The sequence below is a fragment of the Bombyx mandarina genome, chromosome 08, assembly GCF_030267445.1.
Source record: "Bombyx mandarina strain Sakado chromosome 08, ASM3026744v2".
NCBI classification, from domain to species: Eukaryota; Metazoa; Arthropoda; class Insecta; order Lepidoptera; family Bombycidae; genus Bombyx; species Bombyx mandarina.
In genome coordinates this window covers 11438099-11455407 of record NC_143215.1, presented here as the reverse complement: position 1 = coordinate 11455407, position 17309 = coordinate 11438099, and the positions used below count along the sequence as shown (strand labels likewise).

Here is a 17309-nt window from a genome sequence, read left to right as displayed (position 1 = left end):
ATAAATGTAAACATGCAGGCGTGCGAAAGAGATGACAAGATTTTCATTCTCCCTGCACTAAATTAAAAATCGATTTTCATCAATTTACCACTGACTTAATTTGAATCCATAATTTTTACAGTTTATTATTACAATGAAACCTATTACAGGTTTTCCTATTACAGTAAGGTAGGTATCGATTTAAAATACTTACATTATTTTCAAGCAACATTAAAAATTCTTTCAAAGCATCCGTGATCACAAAAGTAACTATTACAAATGAAAATTATTTGAACCGAGCAAACAAATTTTTAAAATGCAATAAGTGTGTAACTATATAGAAAGATAAGTCGTCGTGGTCTAAAGGATAAGACGTCCGGTGCATTCGTATCGAGCGATGCATCGGTGTTCGAATCCCGCAGGCGGGTACCAATCTTGGTAATGAAATAAGTATTTAACAAATGTTCACTATCGACTTCCAGGGTGAAGGAACAACATTGTGTAATAAAAATCAAACTCGCAATATTATAATTTGCGTAATTACTGGTGGTAGGATCTCTTGTGACTCCGCACGAGTAAGTACCAACATTCTGCCTATTTCTGTCGTGAAGCAGTAATGCGTTTCGGTTTGAAGGATGGAACAGCCGTTGTAACTATACTGAGACCTTAAAACTTATATCTCAAGGTGGGTGGCGCATTTACGTTGTAGATGTCTATTGGCTCCAGTAGCCATTTAGCACCAGGTGGCCTGTGAGCTCGTTTACCCTGCTAAGTAATAAAAAAAACGAAAAAAAAAAACAAATCATCAAATTCAAACATTTAATACAACATAACACATTCATATAATATAAAATAAATACAGAAATACAACAGTCTCGGAAATACAAATGCGTTCACAACCGATATAATTACGTGTAACGATAAAAAACAACATTCAAAATTTACAAATAAAAACATTGTATATTGCTTTGCTCAGTCACAATGACAATAATTTAATTATGTGATGATTTGGGTTTATATTATTTGTATAAAAACATAGTAAAAAAGTAAAATGAATATCTAATATAAATTTTACGCATCCAATATTTTAAAAATATAATGGCATCGAATTAGTCTCAATTTAATATCTTTTAGGAATTTATATAATATAATATCAGTGTTATTGCTACGAGAAAGCATATTATACATACCGTGAATACCGAATTGAATTAACATTATTGAAATATTCCTTCATTTTTTCTCTTATATATAAATACTTACGTCAGAAATGATAAAAGTAAAAACAATTAGATTCGACTAATTAATAAATTCGGCAAAACATTTTTTTATTAACTAGAATCGACAAACGATTTCATTTTTACCACGTAACCACTAAAGCCTAGGTGGGTCGTGAAATAAAAAAAAACGTGTGTGCCTTTCACACGAAGTAGAAGTGACACCTTCAGATATGTTTCATCTCATTCTCTCGCACGCTAAATCCTATAGATGTACAATTTTGTCTCTTTTTAGTGTCGCTAAAAAAGTTTTCACTTCAACGTTAAGGCTTCGTCAAACAGAACGCGTACTTAGCGTTGCGTTTTAACGTCGCGCTCTTTTCATGTCATACAAATTGACTAGATGAGCTTAACGCTCCTTGACGCAACGTAACATCCGCCAAATCATAGTTAGTGCCTTTAAGCCTTCGTCAAACAGAACGCGTACTTAGCGTGCGTCAGAGCGCTAAATTAACGCCGCGCTATGACGCGCGCTAATTACGCGTTCTGTTTGACGAAGCCTTTATATAGCAGTCTGAAAATTTAAAAGTATTAAGATGTCGAGTGATTCATATAAGCGTGGGTATTTTCTAACTAATTCTATAAAATTTTCGGACATTATCCAGTATTTTATTACACATTCACACGGACGCTAAAATAAAATTTGTAAACAATTACAACGTCTGACGTCAAAGCGTCCTAACGCTGCGACAGAGCGCTGCGTACTTATAGCGCTGGCGATCGGTTTGACAGTACATTACCATAGTAGTACAACACATCTCGGCGTCATAGCGCGCCGTCAGTATAGCGTTCTGACGCGCGCTAAGTACGCGTTCTGTTTGACGAAGCCTTTATAGTTATCGTTGGCTTCGTTGGACGGCTTCATGCAACTCGTGTCAGTCAGTTTACATAGTTGTCGTATTGTTTCCCGTGCAGGAGATGGTAGAGCGGTAGTTCGGCGAGCGCGAGTCTAGCGTCGTGGTGCAGCTGCGCGGAGAGCGCGGGCGCGGCGTGTGCGACCCCCGCCCCCCGCGCCCGCGCCCCCACCGCCCCGCTCAGCCCGCTCAGCGGACCCAGCCCGGTCACGTGGAGATCCATGTTGCTAATAATATAAACCAACATATACAGGGTGTGTATCGCTTTTTTTTATTTTTTCCTACCTAAGCTGATGGTCTGATGGTTATGCTTCTCTCCATTGCGCGTTGGCATGATGCCAATGGGGGGGAGAAACCGACTGAGTAACCGTATAATAAGAAGCAAAACAAAGGTCATAGATATAGGGTGCAAAATTAGAAGGCTTAAATGGCGTTGGGCAGGGCATATGGTTAGAGGTAAAGATAAATGGAGCAAAATTGTGACAAGATGGTATCCTAGAGAAAGCAAAAGGAAAAAAGGTAGACCGCAAAAAAGATGGGATCGCGACATAAGACAAGTGGCAGGCGTCACATGGAATAGAGTGGTTCAAGAAAGACATGAGTGGAAAAGGTTGGAGGAGGCCTTTGTCGACTGGCAAACAGATTTGCATGAAATAAGAAGAATTCAAATAAGAGACTATATTAAGGTTTACATTAAATTCAAGTTTTCTAATTATTATATTTAGTCATATAATTGTAATATGGATCTGAATAAAAGGCTATTCAATTCAATTCAAGCTGATGGTCTTGAGAGAGCATAAAAGCGCAACCGGGCGAGTAGGTGAGCTCACAGAGCTCAAACCTGACGTTGTTGCTAACAGGAACCCTAGCAAGAGCCGTGCTTCGCAAAACCTACTACCGGATCAGAAACGCGACCCACTGAGAAGATCCGGCGAGAAACTCAGTGGGCTGTGTCTGTGGGTTAATTTACTCGCCGAGCCCTTCCTCGCGAGCGACGGGTTCGACGAGAACGATGACCGGTGCTTGGGGTTCATTATTGCAAGCGATGATGATGGCTTAGAAATAATCGGGGCCATAATCCCATCTAACCTGCTTTGATATTAAAAAGCACTAACGTTAGTTAGTTTATAGTAGGTAGGTTAGAATATAACTATGAATATAACTATTCATAGGCGCAAACATTAAATTTATCAGCAACATTTGCGACATTATATTTTCATATTATTTATTGTTGTAATGTTCATACATACAGGGTGTTAAGAATTCGTTCCCAAGTTAAGATGAGAAACACTATGCGTTTTCTGATCGAATCATAAACGCTGAACAGTGAAGACCATAATCTGGGAAGCGGTAATTTAAAATGAAGGTAGTTCACGTCCGGCCCTCGGGGTCGCTCGAGATCATTGACCTTACACTTCATTTCATATTCGAGTTACAATACGGCCACACAAAAAGTTGAAGTCAACGTGGCCTAAAGGTTATGACGCCCCATTTTACTCGTATCTAGCGATACGGCTGTGTCTGTGTTCGAATCCCACAGACAGGTACAATTTTTTCTAATAAAATATACACTTAGCACTTGTTCATGAACGCCTCCCAAGATGCAGGAACAATGTCGAAAAATAAAAACCACCAAATTATTTCCGGAATTACCAGAACTACGTCTTGTGAAACCAGCCCGTAAGGGAACTACATTCCTGCCAATTATTCAGGCGAAGGAAGAACAAGGAAGAATTCCAAAGGAGAACCTACAACTCAAGGGCAGGTACTTCGCGAATGAAGCGTCCTATTTCTGGAGGGGAGGAGATGAAAAATCCTAAATATCTTGTAAATATGTCGTTACAAATAACTAATAGAACTCACTCCATGCTCTGTAGCGTTAGGTCGTCGAGTTGCGCGTACGGTTCCGTTTGGGCCAGGCCTATGGTGACGGCGAGGTGCAGGGAGCAAGAGTTGAAGGCGGCCGCGAGTCTGCCGGAGCAGGACACGCCCATCGCTTTAATGCGGTATTCGTCGTAACCGATCTGGGGAAAGACGTGAGTTTAGAGCAGGGCTGGGCAAATGGCGGCGTTTGAATTTTGTCTGGCCCGTGAAGCGTTGTATATACATATATTATTATTAAAAACACAAACATTAGTTTTTGTCAAACATAAATTTTCTTTTCAATTTTTTTTAAGTTATACTTCTTTAGGCGCGTTATGAAAAATTGATGAGAGTGAAATTTTACGATGCGCGCGCAACGTGACACAAAATTAACAGAAATGAAGTTGCCCACTAAATCGCTTATTACATTACGACCGACGTAACTTGGCGAGTCTGAATATAGCCGCAGGTGAACTTTCGCGCATGTACACTCGTAAAAAAAAGTGTTATTAGCATTAATTTTTTAGTAATATAAGTGACAAAATTATTATTTAATATAATTCATACTAAATATTATTAAATTATTAACGTTAAATATTTATTATTCATTATTTAATATTTAAAAAAAAAAATATAAAAATAAAGTATAACTTCTTATGCGCGTACATAAGTACACGCACCCTTTTTTATTATTCAAATGACTTGATAAATAAATATTTTGATTCAGAAATGTTGGTTGTAAATTCATTAATTGACATCCTTAGCAAAAACTATACTTAAAATTAGAAAAAAAACTGTTTGGCTCGAGGTCAAATTTTCATCTGCAATGTGGCTCGACCATCAAAATATTTGCCCACCCCTGGTTTAGAGCAACGGTATCCAATCCAAAGGTAGCAAGCAGCCATGTAACTATACTGAGACCTTAGAACTCATATCTCAAGGTGGGTGGCGCATTTACGTTGAAGATGTCTATGGGCTCCAGTAACCTTAACATCAAGTGGACTCGTCCACCCATATAAGCAATAAAAAAAAAGTAACTGAAATGGACGTATTTGAAAGGTCAGATGATTTTTAAAAAAGCTTGAGATCAAATAGTAAATATAATTTTAATTATATTATGTTTTCGAAGAAATGTATTAATTTTTTCAGGTTTGTGTGTTAATTAGAAAATTTTATTGTAGCAAGATGAAAGCTTGTTATTATTAAGATTTTCGTAAATATTTATTTAAAGAAAATGGTACTTGATACGAACATATCGTTTTTTTTTTTTGCTTAGATATAAAACCAGCTCTCGGCCCAAATGTAGTTAACTGGTTACTAGAGCCCATGGGCATCAACAACGTAAATGCCGCCACTCACCTTGAGAGATGAGGCCGCAGTCTCTATTGTATAGTCAATATGGCAATACCTTTACATATACCCTACTATCAGTAAATGGCAGTGTTCCTAATAAGTTCCATTCACCGCTGATACCGTTAGTGTTATTTCATGATATCCACGGGAAGAGGCGGCGTGCTGTTATATATATGACTGTGTGTATCTGGTCCTCACCTGCAGGTCCTTAATCCTCAAAGTGACGTGGAAGCTAGTCTTGGCAGGATCACGCCTGGTCACACTGACATCGTTTATCCTGTTTATTGTGGCTAGATTCTTCACCCAGCCCGCGTCCGTTTCAAACTTACCGACAAACGACACTGATCCTATCTGGACATGTGCAATATTTATATTAGAGTCACACATGTATCTTATACGATGAGCCTGAATGGGTCTATTTATCATAACTGATGTATCTAAATTTATATATATATATATATCTAAATTTGAAAAAAAATTACAGATCCTTTAATATTTCTTCTTTTTTATGTATGGCAATCGGGTACTTACGATGCCATTGTTGCCAGTATCGAGTTCATAAAAATCTTCAATTTCATTTGAATTTAATTGAATTTTCAGTTTTTTATTATTACGGCAACACTAAACATATTTTTTAAGGAAATTCGAATTAAGTCTAAATCGTTTTACTAGTGTGGGTTTTGAAGCAAATTTTAAGGTTCGAAAAAAAAAAAAAAAACAATAATTTACCTTATGCATAAACATGGCGTGTAATGGCGGGAGCTCTAAAACTTCTCGACAGTTCTGTAGTAATGTTCTCCTCATGTTGATGAGGATCATGTCCACAATTCTATTACCGTTCTCTGCTAGACTGTCCACCATTGCACTGAAATGATACGTACCATAATATAATTCAGTGAGTACTATCTATATAAAATACTATATATATATATAAAAATGAATTGCTGTTTGTTAGTCTCGCTAAAACTCCAGAATGGCTGGACTGATTTGACAAATTTTGATCTTGAATTATCTGTGTAAGCCCAGAGAAGGTTTAAAAGGTATATAAATATCAAAATGTTCGGAATTAAATAAAAATAACAATTTTGTTTTTCCTTTGATGTGTCTCCCGTCGGACGGATTCCTTTTTTGTTTTAAGTTTATTTTATACAAAATTTTGTCTTTTATTTGTCGATTGAGGAACTACGAAGTCTGCCGGGTCAGCTAGTCAGCCATAAATATTAATTAGTAGCACGAGATGCTAATTCTAATTTAATGTGTTTTTATTGCTCTTATAGTCAAAGGAGTATACAACTCTGGTTTTTTTTGGCTTAGATGTGCTGTGTTGGCTTAGATGTGTGGACGAGCTCACAGCCCACCTGGTGTTAAGTGGTTACTGGAGCCCATAGACATCTACAACGTAAATGCGCCACACACCTTGGATGGTGAGTGATCATCGTCGCTCACGGACGTCAGCAGGGGCTCATATAGTCATCTACTGCCGATGATTTCCCTCAAAACTCGTTTAAAAAAGAATATGTCTTAGCGCTCAGAACGGACTATGGAAGTCCTAGCCGGATGGTAGTTGGAATGAATATTTCAGGACAATCACTGTTTGTTAGTACAGTGGTTCTAAGTAGGATGGATGAGCTCTGCCTCCCACGGAGGGCAGTGCGGTCGTAAAAACGATATGAAGACGTCATCTTTTACCGCGGATGCGGTTAAGCAACTATTTTAGGGTGAGATTTCTTTAAAAGATTGATTTAAAACTTGTTAACAGAAGGTTGGGGTTCAAGAAAAGAAATAATAATAATAAAGAAGCTATATTTCGCGTTTTGTTCGGTTTTTTCGCGATTATTATTTCCGATAGTTTTCGTAGTCATGACATACTAACTACCGTCATTTTTTTATTCCAATATTATTTATTAGTCATTGGAGTTTGCATCACTTAGGACAATATAGGAGAATAGGATTGTTACAGTAATGTGCATAAGCACATATATTTTTTTAATAATTAGATAAGGTCTTAAGCTTTTGACACGGTGAACATAAATAAGAACTAATCAGTTTTATTAAAAACTATAATCCAATACAGCTTGATTTGTTTTATTGACTTAATGATTTCGTTTTTCAATGACTCGATTATGGATTTTCTAATTTGCCATTTGGTAATTTCAATGCTTCAGTAAGCTTAAGGTTAAACATTTCGTCGGTGATTGTTTGAAAGTTTTATTGCCTAATGCGAATCCTTGATAAACGGTATAAAACAAATGCAAGTATTTTAACAGTAAATATGCTGTCTATATCACAAGTGATACTACAGTCTACATTTTAGTTATTTTTATTGCTTTGTTAGACTAACATTAAATTACATCCACACATACAATGTATAAACATAGGTAAACAAAAACCAAACTAGTTTCCAGTATCAAAGCAATACACGAAGAGATAACATAAAATAAATAATAGACCATTTCTTAAAATTTATAAAAAGGTTAGAACGAAATAACTACTACACTACTACTTTGAATCGGAATTAAACTTTACTAAAAAAATCCAAAATTGACCCTTGTATATGTTCCAAGTGAAAGAAAAGAAATGTCATTGTTGTAGAAGTTCGTTTCATGTACCATTTTTTTAGCCTACCCACGCTGGTAGCTTCGGGGGACCACCTTCACCGAATGTAACCCACCGTGCCTATTCCATTTACGGACAAATGTACTAGAAATAAAATTCGTCCTTTTTTATAATTAAATGATCACTAGTGGCCAGGAGGCCTTTCCAGTTTCACCAGGACACGTGGGCGAGTAAAGGCTCAACCGGAAAATTCTTCGCTTGGTTGTTTAATTTTGAGCTTTTTTTTAAAATTACGAGCGTGGTTACAAAACATGTGGCTTTTTCGTTGTCATTTTGCATCTCAGCGAAGGTCTGTGCCACAGTACTATGAATGTATGAGAGGTGGCACCCGAGCGGTTAGAAACACATGTATTTCAAATATTTCATGAATCAAAGCAAAAAAAGAGACTGTTTTTTTTAATGTATTGACAGGGGAACGTGCTGACGGAACACCTGGTCTAAAGCGGTTGCTGGAGCCCGTGAGCATCACAGCGTTAATTCCGGAAATGATCACACGCATTGCTGTAATATAAATATGTGTATAGTGCGAACATATATTTGCTATACGAATATGTAGGATAAGATAACACAAGTCTCACCTATAAGCCTCATATAAACTAGGTTTGCAGGAGACCAGCTCCGAAACGCTCGTGGCTTGCCGCAAGACCACCGCCAGATGTCGCTGTAGCTTATCACGTAGAAGCGCGTACAGGGGCAACGATATCGCGGCCGTCAGCGGTAAGTCGTCTGGGAGCAAGTTAATAAATGTACATACATAAATGTAGCGGGCTTAGCTTAGACAGTCTGTTTCGAGTCGTCCCACAATAAACAAGTTGCAAACCGTCGCGTCGTGTCTTATTAATAATTATCACGCTGCATAATATCACACACGCTTTATATACGAGGGCGGCACTGAAAATTTCGGGAATTAACGAAGTGACACAACATTACTATTTAAAAATGTATTTATTGCTTTTCGAAATATTCTCCGCGAAATTTGACACATTTTTCCATACGATGGAACCAATCATTGAAGCAACCATTCCATTCGGAAGTTGGGGTCTCCAAAATGGCCGTTTTGTAGGCGTCCACAGCTTCTTCAGGTGATGAAAATCTCTGTCCACGCAATTTATTCTTTATTTTAGAGAAAGTATAGAAATCATTAGGGCTTAGGTCGGGACTGTACGGCGGATGGTCTAATAATTCTATGTTTTCTTGCTCTAAAAACTCTTTTGTTCTGTGCGCGGTGTGAGAACTCGCATTGTCGTGATGGAGGATGATGCGGCGGTTGCAGTTCTCTTTACGGTGTTCAGAAAGGACCTGTGGCAAACAAATGCTAGCATACCATTCTGCATTAACCGTTCTTTGTCCCTCAAGAGGAATAGTCGTAACATGGCCGGTTTTGGAGACAAACGTGGCCACCATTTTTTTTGCAACACTCCGTGAACGAACATTTTTTTTGGCTTTAACTCATTTTCGAACACCCAAACTCGTGACTGGTTTTTTGTTTCGGTTTCGTACGCGTATATCCAAGATTCGTCACCTGATACAATGTTGTATACAGCATTTGAGGATCCTGCGTGGAATCTTTCGAGAGTTCTGACGCACCAAGTAACGCGAGCCGCTTTTTGCTCTTCACAGAGCGAATGCGGTATCCATCAGGAAAACAACTTTTTTACACCTAATTGTTCATGCGAGATTATTTGTATTTGACTCATGCCAATGTCTAAGGTAGCCTGAATTTCGCGGTATGTCACATGTCGATCTTCCTCAATCAGCTTACGCACAGCATCAACGTTTTCTTGGGTGACTGCAGTTTTTGGACGACCTTGACGGGGATCATCACTGAGCTTGACACGTCCACGTTGAAACTCAGCAAACCAGCGATAAATTGTGGTTTTGGATGGGGCTTCATCATCAAATGCAGAAATCATCCGGTCAACACACTGTTTTTGTGTTAAACCACTTCGAAAGTCATAATAAATCATCGCTCTTGAATTTTCTCGAGTCAATTCCATTTTCTCAACGACTAAACAAGTTTGACAAACCTCGTGACAAGACCGAGAATCTTTTTTTAAATAAATAAATGGTATTCGATTTTTAAAACCAAGGAGTTTTCAATTAAAAAGATTTTAATATGACAGGAACAGTGGAAATATTCCATTCCCGATACTTTTAGTGCAGCCTAGTAAGCACAGACTCAACAATAAACATATATTGATACGTGAAGCAAAAACTTTGTATACCTTTTTACGAAAATTGCGCGGACGGAGGAGTATGAATTTTTCCACATTTATAGAGAATATAGAGAAGGAGTGCACAATGCTGATAATTTTTTTTAATAATGCATAAATAATACATTAAACCAATAAAGAAAACATTACAAACAACAAAATGTATTTGACACACACGCACACACGCACGCACGCACGCACACAAACACACACACACGCACACATACACACACACACACACACACACACACATACCATTTTGTTTATTGTTAAAGTCTGTGGTCAAGTTGTGAATAGATTAATATTGTTTTTCTATAATATTGTCTTTATTGAACCCTTAGCGAAATCTGTGATTAGAGAAGTAAAGTCTTTGACAATAGAACTATAATAATGTTCAAACTTATAATTTAAATTAATAATTATAGTCGAATTTCGACTACCGGGCGACCACTAGTAAACATATTTTTATAATTGACATTCACTTGAAACAGTTTTACACTGTCGTTCGCATATTGATAGCAAACAAGTTTTCTAGTTTGAATATGGTAATTTAATTGAAAAGACATATTTATATATTATAAATGACGAGTATAGCGATGGTAGACATGGATCGTGTGGTGTTAATTCTCAGTACCGGGTCCATTGGACCCAATGCAATCCGAGTTTCGTCTTAGGCAAACATTCAGGCCCTTACTAGCTGTTAACTGTTAACGCAGATAGATACAGACTCAATTTTTTAACGATCACAAATACACTTAACGAGGAATTTCCATGGTTGTAATTGCGACCAATTTAATTGGATTTTAAAGAATTAACGTTATAAAATTAGTGTAGCTTAAAGATTTTAGTTAATCCCATTCACGCCTTTCTTTAACGCGTTACTCCAAGCACGGAACAATGTTTTCGTCCAACTCATAAAATGCGATGTGCAACCTAACCCTTAGACACAGCCCATTGAGTTTCTCGCCGGATCTTGCCAGTGGGTTGCCATTCCGATCCGATGCTAGATTCAGCGAAGCATTGCTCTTGTTAGGACAGATGTTGGGAACGTCGTTACCAGTTAGGTTACGGTGGCGATTAGGTACAACAAAAAAGTATATTTTTTGTGTTTTGGTGTCGGTGGGACGCAGCGTTGCCAACTCGAAATTCGTCAAGGTGGGAGATAGGGTTCTACAAGTTGATAGTTTCCAACAAACTCTACTATGAAAAGTTGGTAGATCTACCACCCATAGTTTTCAAGTCTTTTAGAGACCCTCCAATAAGAATCTGGCATCCTTAATTTACTTTTCGATTGGATAAGACATATTTGAACTATTTTTATTAGAAATCCAATGATAAAACAGAATTACAGGCCACTAATATTCTTCTTTTTCCCATAGTTGAGAATATTTTTGATTGTAAAAAAGCAAGAGAAAGATTGCGAAAAATAAAAAAGCTATAGTTTCAATATTATTTTCATGGAGGTTTGATTTGAACTTTTTGAAAACTTCAAAAGTTGGTAGGTAAAGTGGTAGGTTTGATTACGACACTAAAAGTTGGTAGATCTACCGAAAAGTTGGTAGAGTTGGCAACGCTGGTGGGACGTTACCATTAACAGTCAAAAGTACTTAATAAATTTCAACCATCTAGTATCTTGTAAAAGGGCTACACGAAAAAAGTATAACTCTAATATATGTAGTAAGTAATCTCTTTAAATAATGAAGTAAAACTGGTTTTTATTGATATAATAAATTACATTTAAATAATGAATAAAATCTATAAATTTAAATAAATGTAAATATAACCTTAAAATCTTACCTATGTGTTTGGCCAGTTGCTCCGTGGTGACGAATTCATAGCCGCCGTTTCTTTGAGGCGATGGCCACGATAGCTAATAGGGAAATTACCCATAATGTTATAACATATCGTATTACACATATTTTGTTTTTGTTTGTTCTCTGGTCTTCAACTACCATATTCGACGTTAGATTTAGTTAGATAGAGTTAACCTTTCTCATTTGAGTTCTGGAATATTCTAGAGCCGTAATTCTCAAACTTTTTTGCGGCTGCATATTTCACGATATAAAATTTCGTCAAAATTTTGCATACAAAGTAAACATTTTTTATGTATTTAATAATATAATTGCACAAACTTAAAACAACAAATTTCTTATATATTAGCTTTTCTTTGAATAAAATTTTATTCGTAAAAAAAAAGCATTATAATTTTTAATATATCTATTTAAAATTTGGCCGAAAGCAAATTGTTTGTGACATTGTGATTGAGAAACACTATGCTGGAGAATATACATTATACATTTGTATCCGGATGTAACACCCTTTAGGGTAATCGGATAAATATTCATATTAAAATGGTACGTGACGAGTTTGGAATCTGATATACGATACATATGTCAAAACTATGACGTAACTAGCTCATGAACTCTTTATCTGTCATATGAATGGACCACAGACTTAATATTGTTTAAATACTTAGACATGCATGTTTTTAAGATATGAAATTCAATATGTTTATAACTTTTTTTAGTGGAAGACGATTTTACCGCCTGCCTCGTATTAAGTTACCGAGGTCTATGGTCACATCACAACGTGAATACCCTTAGTCATTTTAAGACGTTCGGTCAGTTTCAATGTCGATTGGCCAATCAATCAAAACGGCATTCAAGTTTTGCCTCACAAATATGCAGGATGCTCATATGGACTCAGAGGCCCTACCACGTAAATGGGGTTGGCGATCGCAAATACCGGCTATTAGGAGAACGCTATGGTCCAGTATCCGTGTTCCTTAGTCGGCCTAATAAGCAAGAGCTAGGGTTGTGCTATTTGGACCACCACATAAACTATTTTGTGAATACACACAAAACAACAGGAATACGATCCCTCAAGTGCTTTCCTACCATTCTAGTCTAGTCATAGTAGTCCAGTACTAAAATCACCACTTTTGTAATTTAAGGCCCGACTTTAGAAGGTATTGCGATTCCAAAATGGGTTACCTTTACAAGGACCTCATCATGAGCGAAGTCTATTCCTGGATTGATGAACGAGAATGCGTCGTCTTCAATCACCAAACCAATGTTCACATCTGCAGTCATGTTTGATAATGATATTCTAAAAAATACTTCACAATGAGATATTTAAGTATTTCTTTCCTGGACAGTGGAGATCAGTGGAAACATTATACTGTCTGTTTTAAAACATTAATACATTCGTTGAAGTTTGATGAAATTTGATTGGATTATACCGCCCAGTTAAAATATTAATATTATAAAGAACTTTAGCGTAATCAATAATTCTTTTTTTAAATAGATACATAGTTTATTTTTTAAATACCAAAATGGCGAAAATGCCATTTTCTGTTGTTTGTCATATTATTCCATTTTTTAGCGTTTAGTAGCTCCATTGATGAACTAGTGTTTTAAATAAAATGGTATAATCAATATTTGTTTACCTTTACTAGATTTTTTAATAACAATACGGAAATGAAACTGTATCTACGTAACATTAATCTTAGTCTTGAGGTGTCTATGCCGGTGCTTATGGTCAGATTTCAACCATTGGACGAACACCGGTGTACATAATCTGACATGCTATGCTAAAATGATATTGTAGTATATAAGATAATATTTTTGTGGTCACAACGCGGGTAATTTAATATTTAGCTTACTACTCTGACTGATTCTGCTGGTATCTCTAATGGTGCAGTAATTAGTGCACCTGACTGTTGCGCTGATAATCGTGGATTCGGATCGCACATCGAGCAAAACATTCGTGTGATGAACAGGTTTGTATGTTTGAAGTATTACTGGTGGCCCGGAGGCCTTTCTCCAGTTTCACCAGAACAGATAGGGCAAGCAAAGGCTCAGCCAGGAGGGACGGGATTTGCTAACAGCAGCCCGAGCGCCTCCGCAGGAGACCTAACAACTCAAGATCAGCTGCTTCGGGAATGAATCTACTAGCGGATCGGAATCGCGACCCGCTGAGAAGATCCGGCGAGAAACTCAGCGGGCTGATGCATGGAGTAGCTTGCACGTCGAGTTCGAGTACGGTTACCGGGGTCCCTAAGTCTGCTCCTAATGTTAGAGCTGATGGCATCTAATGCAAGAGTTTTTGGATCTAATGGATCCGTAAGAACGTGTCTAGGGCGAGGACGATGACTGGTTCTTGCGTGATCAGGATTCGGGAAGTAGTCAGCGGCGGCAATGGTAATTCGATTATCATGACGCATAGCCCGTAACGTTCCGACGCTGACTTCATGTATTTCTGGACTGATTCGAGGCCCAGATCGTCGTGTTAGTCAACGTTCCTCACGAACCACGGAGCCCCGACGGCTAGCCTGCGAAAGCGGGATTGCAGGGATTGGAGCGTGTCTATGTGTGAGCGGGCCGCGTGAGCGAACACCACACTCGCGTAAGTCATGACGGATCTTATGCAAGTTTTGTAAAGTGTCACCTTGTTCCGAAGGGACATTTTACTCCGCTTACATATCATGGGGTAAAGTCTGCCGAGAACAAACGCGGCACGGTCGCGAACTGTTTTAATATGTGGGCGGAACGTCTTGGAATCATCCAGGGTGAAACCCAGGCACTTGACCTTCCTGGCCCATGGAATAGGTTGGCTGCATTTTGTCTGAGTGTTTATTAACTATATATGTATACATTTAAACCTATATAAATATGTGTGTTAGTCTCTGGTACCCATAAAACATGGAACCCTAATTTGGGGCCGGATTACTGTGCATGATTTGTTCTCAAGTTATTAGTTATTTGTAAGACAAAATAAAACAAAGATTATTCTAAAATTTAAGCATTAAGTACTATTCATTTTGTTACCTTTTCCACACAATGCTCAGACCTAAAATTATAAATTTATATTTTTAATGCACACTCGGTATATTAGTTACTGATAAATATTAATGTTTCACTAATGGCATTGATTAGAAATCAATGTTACAAATACAGATAAAATTATGTATTGTGTTTGTTCTTTTTTCAATATCATATTTAAATTGAATAATATTGTAACTATACATGTGTTTTTGTCCTCATCTCAAAGAGCAACATACGAACATGTTTTTTTTACATCTAAGGCTTTATATTTTATATCCTAAAATTATTATATTATTTGACACCTAAGATTGATATTGAATAATGTTATTTTGAATTGTACATTAATAAATTAAGGCTTATAAAATCTAAACTAACAATATTGTATAACAATAAGTGACAGACAAGTACATAATGTTATGTACCAAAATTTACGAGGGAATAATACTTACACTACATGTCCATCTGCCATCACGGGAATGAGGTTATAGAGATTCTCATTATAGGCACTATACAATCCTCTTATATTCACTTCGCCGAGTGAACAACGTACAGCCATGCTCATTGACTTCAGGTCTAAGGATAAAGTTTGGACGTGGAATGTTGGTGACTTAACAAGTTCTAACCTTGATAGATTTCTGCAACAAATGATAACATTATTCAGTGGTCTATCTATTCATATATGAGACAAGAGAATTCATTAACACATCAAATACCAAGGCTACTAAATTTGGGAATAAGTCCAGACTCTAGTTAGCTACCACTAGAATAAAAGGAAATCGAATTTGGAAAAAAGTTCTTATGTGGCCATCTGCAAGATTCCAGAAACTACTACCACATTTTTGTTATTACAATTTATATATAAACTTAATAGAAATAAGTTTTAAATTGACAATTACAGTAAATTCTTTTTCAGTATTTACTTCTAAAACAGTGCCGTTGAAACAGCCTTGACAAAAAACACTTGTAAAACTGCATAATAATATACATTGCAACAGTAGTATGATTTTATGCATTTTAATGATCTAATGTTACAAAATTTAAGTCTAAAATTTTTCTATTCATTTCATTGCATAGATGGGTTGTTGAGTTCATCACCAATTTGCTGTTCAGTTATTAACTGATCTTATGGACGTTACAATGTGAATATAGCCATTTTCAGACTTGCGATCAAATCTCAATTTTATAGTAGAACAGTAGTCTCATTCTTCATCAGTATTTGTGCAAATTTAAAAACTTTGCAAGTTTGACTATTATATGACCGTATTTCTTCATAATGGATGGTATTCATATTAAATATGAATTCCCTTAAACAACTACTAGCTAATACTAGCATAGTTGGTTACCTGGCTTGTAGACTGAGTAATTTAGCTTTCAGTCTAAACAAGTTTATTCTAAAAATTCAGTAGGATTAATTTTGTTACTTTCAGCTTAAAGGTAACTTCAAAATTGTGTCCATTTGACAATGTTTTTAGTTTTATAATAGAAAAATATGAATACCAGGGCATACCAGCTTGAAACAAAAAAAAAAAAAAACAAATCCTGCAAAGTATTGACTTATATTTACAACCCATCTTGCAGCGTTTACTTTTGTCTATCGAGATAAAAGAGAGGTGGTCTCGAAAGACAAAATGTGTTCATAGTTTTATCTCAGTTATTTATGAGAAAATAAAAACAGTTGACTGGATACTTACACTTGTGTATTTTTGGCAAAATATGAGGTGTCAGCGAGGCTGTCCGGTTTCAATTGTTCTCCATTCTTAGTTTGTTGAAGCGCTACATTGGTAAAGCCCTGCAAGATAACTAATGGTTTAAAATTATTTTGGAAATTTTGAGATAGTTAATTTATTTTTGTTAGCAGTTGGCAGTGGCTTGGCTATGCCCCTAGCACTGCTGATACCCATGAGCGACGGTTACTACTTACTATTAGACGGTTCGTATACTGGGTCTGTATATATCGGCATAAAAATAAAAACAGAAATAATTAATCATAAATTCCTGATATTTTCTACTTTATAATTTATAGTCGTTTTAAATTTACTTCATAGTTTTAAAGTATGAAAATAGAATTGTAAGATATTTACTCTTTTAAATACATCTTGTAAGTTGGGTTGCACGTTCGTCAGGAGTTCGTCGAGTTCTTGTTCAATATCAACACTCTCTTCTTCGGACATTTTGTTAAACGCATTACCTACTACACTATTAATTTATAATTTCTATTCATAAATAATTATTTATCACCGTAATCGAAACATATTGTGTGAATTGTAAAGTGTGAACGTTTTGACATATACAGCAGCAGCTGACAATGTTTGACGTTATTAGATTTATTTT

The 17309-nt window shown here is 36.5% G+C and overlaps 1 protein-coding gene across 1 annotated transcript; it reads right to left on the bottom strand.

Annotated features, from left to right (window-relative positions):
• Nucleotides 1-784: 784 nt before the first annotated feature.
• On the bottom strand, nt 785-17284 carry LOC114248103 (uncharacterized). The gene is made up of 10 exons (XM_028181225.2): nt 17060-17284; nt 16670-16767; nt 15428-15613; nt 13146-13260; nt 11950-12022; nt 8518-8665; nt 6053-6188; nt 5522-5674; nt 3971-4131; nt 785-2334 (listed from the first exon to the last, which is right to left on the bottom strand). The coding sequence occupies exons 1-10, from the start codon at nt 17147-17149 to the stop codon at nt 2133-2135; spliced, it is 1362 nt and encodes a 453-aa protein (XP_028037026.2). The 5' UTR covers nt 17150-17284; the 3' UTR covers nt 785-2132.
• Nucleotides 17285-17309: the final 25 nt, after the last annotated feature.